The sequence below is a fragment of the Marmota flaviventris genome, chromosome 5 (genome assembly GCF_047511675.1).
Source record: "Marmota flaviventris isolate mMarFla1 chromosome 5, mMarFla1.hap1, whole genome shotgun sequence".
NCBI classification, from domain to species: domain Eukaryota; kingdom Metazoa; phylum Chordata; class Mammalia; order Rodentia; family Sciuridae; genus Marmota; species Marmota flaviventris.
In genome coordinates this window covers 113858292-113872598 of record NC_092502.1, presented here as the reverse complement: position 1 = coordinate 113872598, position 14307 = coordinate 113858292, and the positions used below count along the sequence as shown (strand labels likewise).

Sequence of the window (14307 nt, the reverse complement as noted above, 5' to 3'; positions counted from 1 at the left end):
TATGGCAGAAGGGCATGGTGGAGGAAAGATGCTCATGGAAGTTGGGAAGCACAGAGAGAAGAAGAAAAGGAGGGACTGAGAGGGAGAAAGGGAGTGTATGAGCATGTGAACACACAGGCGTTTGAGCAAGAGACTGTTTTAGGAGCTAGGGACAGGATATAATCCTCAGCTGCACATCTGGTGACCTCCTTCCTCTGGCTATGCCCCACCTGTCTACAGTTATCACCTAGTATAATTCATTCAAATTGTTAATTCATCAAATGGATTAATCCACTAAGGAGGTTACAGCTGTCTTAATTAAATCATTTCTTCTCTGAACATTCATGCATTGCCTGACACATGAGCTTTTCAGGGAAAATTAAAGATCCAAATCATGACACTAGCTATTATAAATGGGATTGTTAAAATTTTTTTTTGTTTGGATAGATTATTGTTAATACATATAATTACTATTGATTTTTGTATGTTGTTAATACATAGAATTACTACTGATTTTTGTATGTTGACTTTGTATCCTGCAACTTTACTGAATTTGTTAGTTCTAACAGTTTTATTGTGGAGTTGTTAGGTTTTTCTATGTATAAGATCCATGTGTGTCATCTTCAAAAAAGGACAACTAAACTTTTTCCACTTCAATTTAGATGGCTTTTATTTTCTTTTCTTGCATTCATGCCCTGAGTGGACCTTACAGTGTAGTCATGTGTTGCTTGATGACAGGAATATGTGTTGAGAAATAAGTCATTAGGTGACTTTGTCAATGTGTAAACATCATAGAGTATACTTAACACAGACTTAAATGATATATAGATCATTAGCTTGATGTGGTCTCTTGATGTGGTTAAGAGACGTAGTAGAGGCTGGCGTTGTGGCTTAGTGGTACAGCTCTTGCCTAACACTTGTGAGATGCTGGGTTTTATCCTCAGCATCACATAAAAATAAATAAATAAAATAAAGGTATTATGTCCAATCAGAACTAAAAAAAAAAAAAAGACGTAACAAACATGAGATGTCGGAGAGGCCGCTGCCTGAATATCAATACAGTGAACTTTATTTTTCAGTAAGTAGGATGGAGTGTTTATAATCTTTTGGAATCACTGTTGTTTTTGTAGTCCATTGTTGACCAAATATTTTGAGATGTGTGACTATAATATGTTGAGGAGTAGTGGCAACAATGGAAAGCTTTGTCTAGTTGCTGATCTTAGAAAAAACATATGCTATGGGGTGGGGGGAATGAAAGGATTAAAGGAACTCTAGGGCAAAGGGGAAAAGGGAAGGGAGGCTTTGGGGGAATAAGGATAGGATAGATGGTGGAATGTGATGGTCATCATTACCCTAAGTACATGTAAGAAGACAAGAAAGGTTGTGACTCTTCTTTGTGTACAACCAGAGATATGAAAAATTACGCTCTATATGTTTAATATGAATTGTAATACATTCTGTTGTCATGTATAACAAATCAAAATTTAAAAAAAATTCTTTTAGCTTTCACAATTGAATATATGTTAGCTGTGAGTTGAACCTATATGGCTTTTACTGTGTTGACAAACATTCTTTCTATACTTAATTTGTTGAGAGTTTTTATTATGAAAGGATGCTTAATTTTGTCAACTGCTTTTTCTGCATCTATTGAAAAGTTTTTTTCCCTTCATCCATTAATGTGGTGTATGTCACATTTATAGATTTGCAAATGTTGAAATTATTATTAAGAGCAGACCATCATTTGTCATTTGATAATACATTGAAGAATATATGGAAGATAGATGTTAGCTCTTAAAAAAATTTAAAAAATAAATGTGTATTTCTTTTATAATTAAAAAGTGAAAGAATCACATGAGGGTAGATTTTAAATGTTGTGCCCAAAGATATGACATGCAATAAATACTAAATGCTAAGACATATTCAAATAATTTTTAACCTTTGTAGAAAATCTTTATAAACAAGTTCCTCAAGTTAGTACAATAGTACCAGCAAATATGTGGTAATTGTATTCCATAGCCCTTAGTTGCCAAGTCACCTTTTCTCCTAAATAATGTCTGAAAGTAATCCTTCCTGTGTCATTTTAATTAAATTTCATGACTTATTGCAAATCATTTTGTACTGATTAAAATAGTCAAGTCATTCTAGTTTTACAGTTAACAATTAACTTTGGCAAGTCAGTTAACCAGAAGTCTGTCAACATACACACATATACACATACACAGTTAAAGTAAAAAAAAATAAAGTATTGCATGCATTCATTTGCTAAATCCTAGTTCATATGAAGCAATTAAATTGTATATCTTATAGAAAAATTATCATATTGGCACATCCATTTTAAGAAATAAATCCATTTTACGGGTTTATGATTTATTCATTAATCATAGGTTTACGTGAAGTTTATAGTGGTTAGTACCCAACAGGTTTTCAGTTCTCAATAGCCAATAGTTTTTTTAACTTTAATGGTATTATTTTATTTCAGCTTTTGTTATTGAGTCATTTAACTTTAGGACTAAATTTTTTTCTGTTGCATATGGAAATTTTGTGGTTTTTAAAAAATATATATATTTTTGTTGTTGATGGACCTTTATTTTATTCATTTATTTATATACGGTGCTGAGAATCAAACCCAGTGCCTCACGCATGCTAGCTACCACTGACCTACAATCCCAGCCGGGAAATTTTGTGTTTTTAATTTATAATTTTATTTATATTCCATTCATTCATAGTGATGTACTTGTCTTTTTCTACTCTACTTAAAAAATTTCATCTTCAACTAAAATGCCTCTATAAAAATTGGAAAAATACTCATGAATTTATCAATTGTTTGTATTTTGCCACATTTGCTTTATTTCTCCTTTTTTTTGTGTGTGTGTTTTTAAAATATGTTCAGGAAACAGATACACATGTTGCTGCTAATGTAATATTTCTTTTTTACTAAACTTATGTAAATTGCAGGTACCACAAACTTTATCCATAGAAGTATGCATCTCCCAACAAAAAGTAATTCCTTATACATAACCTTAGTATTATTCTCACTCTCAAGAAATTTGATATCCCGTTTTTCTTGTTGCCCTCCTTAGCTCTTTTGCCTCTTTTTCTCCCTTTCAAGTTAAATATCACATGTAGCATTTAGTTGTTGTGTTCTTTTGGTCTTTAAAATCAGGAAAATTTGTTCATTTTTTTCATGACATTGATACTTTTTAAAAACTCAGGCCAGTTGGATTATGTGTATGTGTGAGAGTGTGATATTTCCCCCTCATAATTTTATTTAGGCTAACTACCATTTGAAACTTCTTATGGATAGTGTGAAAAATTTTTGTTTCAATCCCTCGTGCTTAATATAATGCCAAGCATTGCTTGTTTGATAAATCTCAAAGTAAATAAACTTAATCTATTAAAATTATGTCTCTGCATACATTAGTAGGTAATTCAAGCTAAAGCATTAGAGAATTTAAGAATTGTTGTGACTTTAGAAGTCATTAAGTCTACTCTTCTATCACAAAAGATTATCTTTAAGCATTTCCATTTTTTTAAATAGATGTTAAAGCATAAGGAAAGAAACTCTAGATAATCAGGATATTAAATTGTATGCATCTGTAAGTGTACATACCTAGTAAACTTTGTTACCAGTCTTAATACTATGGAAATATTTCTTGACTCAATAATAAAAATACTTGTACAAACTCCAGGTTTATTATTCTAAACAAGAATAGTGGAATTATGGCTACATAGTGGACTTGTAGCACTATTAAATTAATATCCTAGACTTCCATACAACTTTGTAAAGAATTTCATTTTTACAATTATGGTGACTTTTATTTGGCCACAGTGTAAAATCTTAGCTTCCTAGTTTTAGCTTGTCCTTGTTGCTAAAACTAAAAGCCTACTTTAAATGATTTGCTCAGCCCATTAGTGTTTTTTGAGTAGTTGGAAATACTTTTTTTTTCAACATTTATTTTTTAGTTGTAGTTGGACACAATACCTTTATTTATTTATTTTTATGTGGTGCTGAGGATTGAACCTTACACATGCTAGGTGAGTGCTCTACCACTGAGCCACAACCCCAGCCCTGGGAATACTTTTTATATGATCAAAAGATTCAGAATAAGGGGCTGGGGTTGTGGCTCAGAGGAAGAGTGCTTGCCTAGCATTCGTGAGGCACTGGGTTCAATTCTTAGCACCACATAAAAATAAAATAAAGGTATTGTGTTCACCTACAACTAAAAAATAATTATTTAAAATACTTAAGTATTCTGCCTAAAGAATGACATTACTATTTGCTGCCAATAATTTTACAATTTATTTTTACTAAAAATTAAATGGATTTATTATTCTTTCCATATGATTGCTTATAATGCCTTGCCTTTTCTTTGTAATTTTTCTTCTTTTTGTCTTTAATTAAGGCCTAAATGAAACTACACTTCATTGTTAGTGAACAAAGGTAGATGAGAAGAGACAAGAATTAACTCATTTTACTTTTAGAGAACGAATTTAATCAACCTATATTATTTAGCTGTAGTATATATGCCTTTGTAAGTCTTCTTTATTGAAAAACAAGGATATAGTATGCATTTTAGGTTGATGTGATTGGTTGTAAGGAATGTGAATTTTTTAGTTTTTTTTTCCCCCCCGTACTGGGAGTTGAACCAGGACCTCCCTTATAGTTGACAAGCCCTCTACTACTAATACACATTCCTAGCCCTTTTTATTTTATTTTGAGACAGGGTATTCTTGCTAATTTTCTGAGGCTGGTCTGGAATTTTCAATCCTCCTGCCTGGTACAGAACTTGGAATCTTCCTGCCTCAGCCTCTGGAATATATAGGTTACAGGTGTGTGTCACTATGTCTGGGTGTTGGATTTTCAGTTAGGTAATAAATTGTTTAAAAGAAAGGTTAGTTATGTTAAGTGATCATAGTGTTCTCCGTAGTTTGAAGTTATTAAAATTTATTTAGTATTCACATGATCACTATTGATATGGATGAATAAGTGTTTCTTATATTCTGAGTAAGAAAATTAAGATACTATCCATTTTTTCCCTATTATAACATTTGATCATATTGAATCTTAAATTGGATATATAATCTTATATCTAATTTTTGTTGTTTTCTGCTTTTAGGTGTTTATATCAGTTTTAGTCTAATAATACTTAAATATGTCTTAATATATCAGGTACAGTTTTGAGATTCATTAGCTGATATGCCCTGTTTGGAAAGAGCCAGGAAGCATGGTGGTATACTTTATTAATAATAGTTTCAGCTGGGTGTGGTGGCACGCACCTGTAATCACAATGGCTCCCGAAACTGAGGAGGTTCAAGAGTTCAAAGTCAGCCTCAGCAAAAGCAAAATGCTAAGCAATTCAGTGAGACCCTGTCACTAAATAAAATACTAAATAGGGCTGGGGATGTGGCTCAGTGGTCTAGTGCCCCTGAGTTCAATCACTGGTACAAAAAAAAAAAAAAAAGTTTCAGCAAGCTGTATGTATTTTAAACACTTGCATTTGAATTTTGGCATTTAGATTATCATGGTTTCTGATCTTTTATATAGTTCTTCTTGTGTTTTTCAATTGGCCAGGTAGTATGGTTTATGATTAAAACACTCACCTAGGAATAAAAAAAATGTTCTTTGTTCTTTGCTTCTGTTTATTGGTCCTATTTTAATATTGGGGAATTAATCTAAGTCTCTGTTATTCTGTAATATTGTCACGATTGCCAGATTGTTAGAAAAATTATATTTTGTTGTGTCCAAATGGCCTGTGTTATAGAGAATTTAACAGGTCTGATGATTATAACATACTGTTAAAGTATCAATAGAGAAAGTTGGTGGGAAAGGGAGACAAAATTTAAGACTATGTAGTTGTTAATTCTCTTGTGAACACACTGAATAAAATGACAGGAATTGTAAGATTGAGAAACAAGATCTGTCTTTCTGATGTGGGAATTCTGGAGAGGTTAACCAAGGCCTTTCTTTTTAATTGAGTCTAAAAGAGTGAATTGTAAGTTTTTAGGCAAAGCAGAAAATAATTGTTTGAACCTGAGGAAATCTGATGATTGGGAACAGGGGCATGAATGTGGAAAGAAAAGCCCAAAGAGTGAACCTTTGTTTTTCTCCAACATTAAGAGAACTGAAGAACAGAAGAAAGGTACAACAAAAAAATTGAGGAAAAATACTACTGTAGGAGAAAGAAAATGTTTGTTTTCCTTACTATATTTTAATTTTTCATAAAGGGGACTTATAATTCATATCATAGTGTCTGATATTTTGTATGTTTGATACATATTTTCTGAATAATAGAGGAAAGATAATTTCAGTTTGAGGTACCTAAACAAAATCTAATGGGAACTTAAAAATTCTTAAGTGGAATTAAAAATGGGAGCAAATTTGAGATATAGATTTAGAATCTAGAAGTGTATATGGTAGAAATTGAAGTCAAAATAAACATTAAGCTAGCAATTTGCATAAGTATCTCAAAGCTATTGATTTAGGAGAAAACAGATACTATGTATCTAAAAGCTAGTGATGATTTAGTTAATTTCATAGACATCAGTTGATTACTTTTAAAATAATTTTTTAAAATGGACACAATACCTTTATTTTATTTATTTATATGTGGTGCTGAGAATTGAACCCATTGCCTCATATGTGTTAGGCAAGTACTGTACCACTTAGCTATAACCCTAACCCCTAATTACTTTTTGTAAACTACGTGTTATGGAATGAAGTACTTTAAAACATGAAGTATTCATTTGTATATGAGGAAGATGATATAAACATTAATTTTCATTATATAATACTAAACTAATAAATACATTTTTTAGCAAATAAATATACTATTTGTAATACAGGTTGAGCATCTGTACTCTCAAATTTGAAATTGAAGTGTTCCAAGATCTGGCCTTTTTTTTTGAGTGCCAACATAATGACACAAGTGTAAAATTCCACTCCTGACCTCCTGTGATGGATTGCAGCCAAAGCATACAAAATTATTAAAAATGTTACATGAATTACCTTCAGGCTGTAATGTAAGTACAAGATACATATGTAGCATAAATGAATTCCATATTTAGACTCTGGTTCTCTCCCCAAAACATCTCATTATGTACATGCAAATATTTCAAAATCTGGGAAAAACAACAACAACAATCACCCTGAAATCCTAAGTATTTTTGGTTCCAACCATTTCAGATAAGGGGTGCTCAACTTATACTTATTCTGACAGGTTCTGTCTTAGATGTTGGAGATACAGAGGTGAACAAGATAAAAGGGACCATTGCATTTACAACTTTCTGTTTTTGAGAGATTGAAATTCTTGATTTTTAATACTACCTCAAATTATATATGTTTTGTTTGTCCAAACACAAGAAAAACCATTAGCATGATTGTCGTGCTCCTTTTGAGAATCAACAAAAGGACTTTGTGACTTTTTCCTTAAAAACTTGTATCCTATGTATAAAATTGTGATTGTGTATTGAACTCAAATAAATAAATAATATTAACATAACAATTGTTTCTGGTTAAATTTTTTCATATTTATCGTGGGACCATTCACATGTTTTAACATTCACCATTTTAGCATTTTTAAATTTATGCATTTTGGTGCACTTTTGTTTCACCGGCACCACTGTGTAGTTCTAGAATGTTGTTGTCATCTTAAAAGGAAACCCTGGACCCACTAACTAGTCACTCCCCATTCTAGTTTTTCTCAGTACCTTGCAACCATTTATCTTTTTGGTGTCTGTCAGGATTTGTTCTTTCTGGATATTTCATATTAATAGAATCTTATATAATTTATCATATATAATATATGTATGGCTGCTTTCTCTTCAAATAGTGTTTTCCAGATGCATCCATGTTGTACCATATATTGATATTCCCATAATGTGGATATACCACATTTCATTTATTTTCTTTATCCATTTGTTGATAGGTATTGGATTATTTCTATATTTGGCTGTTGTAAATAATTCTTCTATGAGCATTCATGTACAAGTTTTTGTTGGAACATACATTTTTAATTTTCTCAAGTCTACACAGGAGTAGAATTTCTGGGTTATAGGGTAATTCTGTGTTTAACATTTTGAGGAGCCTCCAAACCATTGTCCACAGCCATTTTCTGTTCCAGTCAGCAGTGTATATATGTAGTTTCCAATTTTTTCATATCTTCATCAGTATTTGTTAATTTCACACAACTGCATTCAGTTGTCAGGTCTATTAGGCCTTCTCTCTTCTGAGTGGCTCCTAAGATCTCCTTTGTTTCTTTTGAAAATTACTGGCCTTTAATAAAAGTTTTCTTAATTTGGGTTTGTTTGATGCTTACTTATATTTAAATGTAGCTTTTATGTTTTTGGCAAGTATACATTGTTTCTCAGGGCATCTCAGACAAGTTGCCATGTGCTATTGATGTTAACTGGTAATGCTTAACTTTGAAGAATTTTGTTAAGATGGTGCCTGTCAGATTCAGTCAACTTTTCCTTTTGTAATTGATAAATATCTTGTAGAAAGAATCTTTGAGACCAAATTAATGTCCTATTTATTATTACTTTTTATGCAGTAATTTTGGCATCCATTGTTATTAGGGGTTTTGATTTGTTCTTTTTCTTGTCCTTTTCCCAGTTTGTGTGTGCTACTGTTGTCAGTTAAACCCAGAGCCTTGCACCGCATGCTAAGCACACACACACTGTCACTGACCTAAACACCCAGTCTATTGATGAGTTTTGACTGAAGCAGTTATTGTTGTGGTATTTGCTAGGTGGTGATTTTGCACCATTTTTCATCACCTGAAACGCTATACATGGCATTATGGTAAGCTTACTTCATCATCTAGTGATGATAAAGTTGGAATAAACTTCAAAGGGTGACAACTTAAAAGGTTGACAACCCTGTTGGATAATCAATCATTATGTTAATGGAGGGATGGATCTTTTTTTAATAAACAGACTATATAAAATTCATTTTTGAAAAAAAATTAGCATTTCTTTGATCAAGATTAGAGCAATGAGTGCTATTTAAAGTTGTCTGTGGACTAGTGCTAGTTTATCAGTTATTTGTTGCTGTATTTTTGCTGTGATAATTTTAGGAGATGAGTAGGTGCTTAGAATATTTTACCAAAATTTAACTTCACAGTACTTATATTGTATTTTGCAAATGTATTGGTCTGTAACAGATTGGAAATTTTTAAAAATTTATTTACCTCAGGTTTGTGAAACACTTGGTCTAAAAGGATACTCCAAGGGTTAGGGATGTAGCTCAGTAGCAGAATGTTTTCTAGCATGCATGAGGCTCTGAGTCCAATTCCCATTACTACCACTTGTTCCCCCAAATCATAAGTAGGAGCCCACTGAAAAGTTGAAATGTTTAGTAGATCTCTTGAATATACACATCATGGTGTGCAGAAATCAATACATTTCTTAACCACTTATATTGAGTATGCTACTGGATTATGTGAAGGAAAAACTCTTAAGAGGAATGTAAAAAAAGATAAGGAAAAAGAGAAGATAGATGCAGGAAAGAGAAAATGTGTTATTATGTTAGTATTATCGCCTTCAGGTATATCTGTGGGCATATGTGAGATAGATTTTCCAACCCTTTCACCTACAGCTTTGTTTCAGCTTTGCTTGTTTATGTATATAAGGGGCCAGCTCAATCTGGATCCCAGTGTTTAAAAAGCAATCATTTATGTGAGAAAAACAGAATGTTAAATGTTGTGCATTTTCTGTCCTTATCACATTGAGAAGGTTGTAATTTTCAGTAGAGCTAAGAGAAGGAAAGGAAGGAAAATCAACTCAAGTAATTAACAGTTATAGAGAGGCAAAAAAGGAAAGATGCACAGAAAGAGAAATTGTGGAGGTGGTTCTGTTTGGTTCTCATTGGTGGTGTCAGTTTGTCTAGCTCCTGCTTAGTTGGCAAATTATTCTCAGAATCTGCGGGGTACATGTTAATTATTATTGTTTTGGTCTCTATAAGACATTCTTTTAATTTGATTATTATTATTATTTTTTTTAGGAATACAAGAGTTTCCAGAAAATATAAAAAATTGTAAAGTTTTGACTATTGTGGAGGCCAGTGTAAACCCAATTTCTAAGTAAGTTATTCTCAATTGAATTATAAGTTGTTTTTTTTAAAAAAACAAACAATTTTGAAGCACTAGTAGAATATTACAGAATATTATTTTACGTATTTTAGTGAAAAATTTCTATCAATTTTAAAGCTATACAAAGGTTCGGTTTTAGAATAAAAAATGAAATCTTAATCTTCCTACGTTCACATATTATGGATGTAAATTTGAGATCTAAAAAAGACAATACAAGTATTTTTAATGCAGATCTCACCAATAGTTAATGTCAGAAATGAGACTAGAATCTGCTGGGTTTCCTCACTATTTGTACAGTGCCAAAATGTGAGATATTTGAATATATCATAATATTCTGGATATTGCCAGCAATATAGTAATATCCAGAGTATTTTCCTGGAAGTAGATGGTTGATATAAACAAGTTGAAGTGAACAAGGAACTGAGAGTCTAGTTTGAATAAATTGTTTAATGAACACTGGAGTCAGCACCTGGATGGTTGGCCTAGGAATAGATTTTGGGGGGGGGGAGGGTATAGGGATTGAACTCAGGGGCATTTGACCACTGAGCCACATTCCCAGCCCTATTTTGTGTTTTATTTAGAGAGAGGGTCTCACTGAGTTGCTTGCTGAGGTTGGCTTTGAATTCTCAATCCTCCCTTCTCAGCCTCTGGGATCCAGGCGTGTGCCACTATGCTAAGCCTGCTATGTCTTAATGCACAAGGATTTTATGCTTGTTAAAATCCATGGCAAACACATAAAGAATGATGTATATACTTTTCATTTGAAAATAATACTCTGTCGTTAAGTTCTACATCTGTAGAACCTGTTTCATAAGCAAGAAGAAATAGAAACTAATACATGTAGATTCTTACGTGGATTTAAAATACTCAGCTTTTTATGTTATTTGCTTGAAGAATTCTAAACCTTAATTATTTAGGGGCTAAATGTTGATTATCAAAATAATCTAAACCAGTGTTTTCCACTGGAGCCTGTTTTTACCCCAGGGACACTTGGCAATTTTTAGAGATAATTTTTTTATTTTCACTGTCGGGGAGTCGGAGTGTATACATACATGCACACTATTGGCATCTAGTTGGTAGAATCCAGGGCCACAGTTAAACATCCTACAGTGACAAGGCAGCTTTCTCACAACAAAGAATTATTCTCAAATTGTCTCTGCCTAGGTTTAGAAACTCTTTAGTCCCTTCACTTGATGTTAGATAAGGTGAATTTGAAGGGTGCCTGTCATTTTCATGGTTATGTCCTAAATGTATTTCTATGTGTTGTGGCTCATTCTTGGTTAACTATTTGTGCAAATTTAATGTTACAGAGACAAATATTACCTGACTTTCTCTTACCAAAGAGATGAAGTTACAAACATTGAAGCAGGCAAATTATTACAAAATACTAACCTTAATTTGTAAAGAGGTGACTATTTTCTGTTGAGAAAATGTCTTGATTACACAGATTCTTGTGAGGCTGAAATTGTATATATGAAATTAATTTAAATTCTGATATATTTTATATAGGCTCCCTGATGGATTTTCTCAGCTGTTAAACCTAACCCAGTTGTATCTGAATGATGCTTTCCTTGAATTTTTGCCAGCTAATTTTGGCAGGTAAATTATAGTTTCTCCTAAAAACATTTATTGTTAGCTTTTGTAGTTTACAAAACTATAAGTTACTTTAGTAATACCATGTTATAGTTTCATAGGCTCTTCTTTTGTAACTATTTCCAAGTATTGTGATTTTTTTTTCTTCTTTTTGCAGTACTGGGGATTAAACCCAAGGGTGTCTACCACTGAGCTATATCCCCAGCCCTTTTTATTTCTAATTTGAGACAGAGTCTCAGTAAGTTGTCAAGACTGGTCTAGAACAGGCAATCCTCTTGTTTTAACACCATGAGTACCAAATACTAATACTAATTAGTATGCAGTTAGTGATTTTTATAGTTTCTTTGAATCTAGTTACTTTCATTCCAAATTTATTTTCAGTGAGAGTTTTTTTTAAAAAAAGAACACCAGTTTTTAAGGTGGCAAAAAAATAGAAGGTTTTCCTAGGGATAATATCTGTATATTTGAGATACCAAATGCTATATTCTTAGTATTTATTAAAATATTTTAACAATCTATTTAGCTATTTCCCCATTGAATCAAAATTCTTGAGAAAACAGTATGTTTCTGGTTTACCAGTATGTGTTTACTTCATCTCTCTTCATCACCATCCCCATTAAGTCTCTGAGTAATTTTTTAAACAGATGAATTAATGAATAATAGGTATCAAGTTATTGAATTTAAATTAATTATTATAGAAAGTGTTAGCAAACTAAACTTTAATTTTGTAGTTATCGTTTGTCTAAAGCAGTTATTATACTTTTTAGACTCATCTTCTGTATCTGGCATTTGCATCATTTAATTTGTTCATTTCCCCTATTTTATAGTGAAATGTATATTGCTGAATTGTCAGCAGATTTATTTATCTCTTTTTATAGCTATTCTCTAGAGTTGCATTATTGTTCTTTAAGGAACAGTTTTGTGGTTATTTGTAGTGGAAGGCATGGGATATGCTTTAGGATTGTTACTTAGGAACAATCACTTTGTCCCTTTGAAAATATCTAAAAGCATTTTTCCTTCCTGTTAATTCTGAACAGCAGAAATAGTCTTTTCTTCCTTTGTGGTTTTTATTCCTTTGTAATATTTTATATTACTCTGCATAAAGTAATTATGTAATTAGTATTGGTTGTTTTAAAACCTTAAAATATGGCATTATTATTAAATCCTTTGTTGTAGACACTTGACTTGTTCTTTGTTTTGCAGATTAACTAAACTTCAGATATTAGAACTTAGAGAAAACCAGTTAAAAATGTTGCCTAAGTAAGTAAAGGTGTTATCCTTTTAAAAATTCAATTTAGAATTTTTAATCCATATTTCCCTAAAAAGAGTTAGATTTTTATAAAGACTTAAATTTGTGGTGCTTATATATATGATTCCTGGTGTTAAATTTAAAAATGTGTCTATTGGTGATTTCATAGCTCTCTGAGGCATAATCTTTTGTGTAATACAAAAATTAGACAATACATTTGTGAGAAAAGAAAAATTAAGTTTGTAAAGCCAACCTGAGTTCTAAATAGAGATTCAAATTCTTAATGTTAGAACCCATACGTATCATTTATTAGAGAGATCTGTATAGTCTTCATGTGAAGCTGCTAACTAAAACTTGACTGCTTGGCTTTCTCATCTGTTGTAAATTAGAAATTGGGTGATTGGTTCTCATATTGTAATCTAACATCAAGAAGAGATGGTAGTTTAAGAGCAAATGAGGAGATAAAACTATTGAAAAAAAAACAGGTTTACAAACTCAAAATGCACTGTATTCTTTGATGATTTATTTTAAAAACGTCTTAAAATACCTTGAATACATTGCTATATATTATGTAGGGCTTGACAAACTACAGTCTATGATTAATTATTGCCCATTGTCTATAATTGTGAATAAAGTTTCATTGGAACATAGCCACATTCCTTAATTTACTTATTACTTCTGGCCGATTTTATTCTGTAAAGTAGAGTTCAGTAATTGTGACAAAGACCTTTTGATCACAGAACCTAAAATATTTACTATCTGGTCTTTTATAGAAAAAAAATTCTTAACTAGTATTAAAATAAATCATTAAGACTTAATTGTTACTTTTTGAGGAGCAAACATCTTCAGTTACCCCAGGAGTTAGTTGTTTTGTTTACTCAGCTTCAGTGGCATCATATTTATATCTTTTACTGTGTTTGCCACATCAAGTAATGTATCTGTTTTTATATGTCACTTTCTTCTTGCCTGACCAACATGTATACATGCACATGTATGTCTTTTCCTCTGTCCCACATGATTATAAGTTGAGGACAGAGTACATGTCTAGTTTGTTTTTTTCCCCCTCAAATGATAGTTTGTTTTAGCCAAGTATTTATCCAGTGCATGAATGAAGTTTCTAATGATGGTTGTGAGTATAACTTAAAAGTAAGAATTACCATATTAAAAATTTAAAAGGTCTAAATATTTCGTCAATTTAGTACTGGCGTAGCTCAAAACTTTACTGGTTTCTAAGATACCTGAATAACAATATATAAATTGTTTATTATAATAAGTAAGCCTATAATTAATGTGGTGCATTAGTCAGCTTTCTGTCACTGTGACAAAATACCTGAGATAAACAGCTTACAAAGAGAAAAGGTTTATTTTTGCTCAGGTTTCAGAGGTTTCTATCCATGA

The 14307-nt window shown here is 31.8% G+C and overlaps 1 protein-coding gene across 6 annotated transcripts in view; it reads left to right on the top strand.

Moving 5' to 3' along the window:
• The window catches only part of Erbin (erbb2 interacting protein), a 137417-nt gene that overhangs the window by 66831 nt on the left and 56279 nt on the right, over positions 1-14307 (top strand). For all 6 annotated transcript variants that reach the window (XM_027951576.2, XM_071612555.1, XM_071612553.1 and 3 more), the window contains exons 5-7: positions 9980-10058; positions 11577-11666; positions 12864-12920. In XM_027951576.2, the coding sequence (XP_027807377.2) occupies positions 9980-10058; positions 11577-11666; positions 12864-12920 (226 nt within the window). The remainder of the gene's footprint in view (positions 1-9979; positions 10059-11576; positions 11667-12863; positions 12921-14307) is intronic.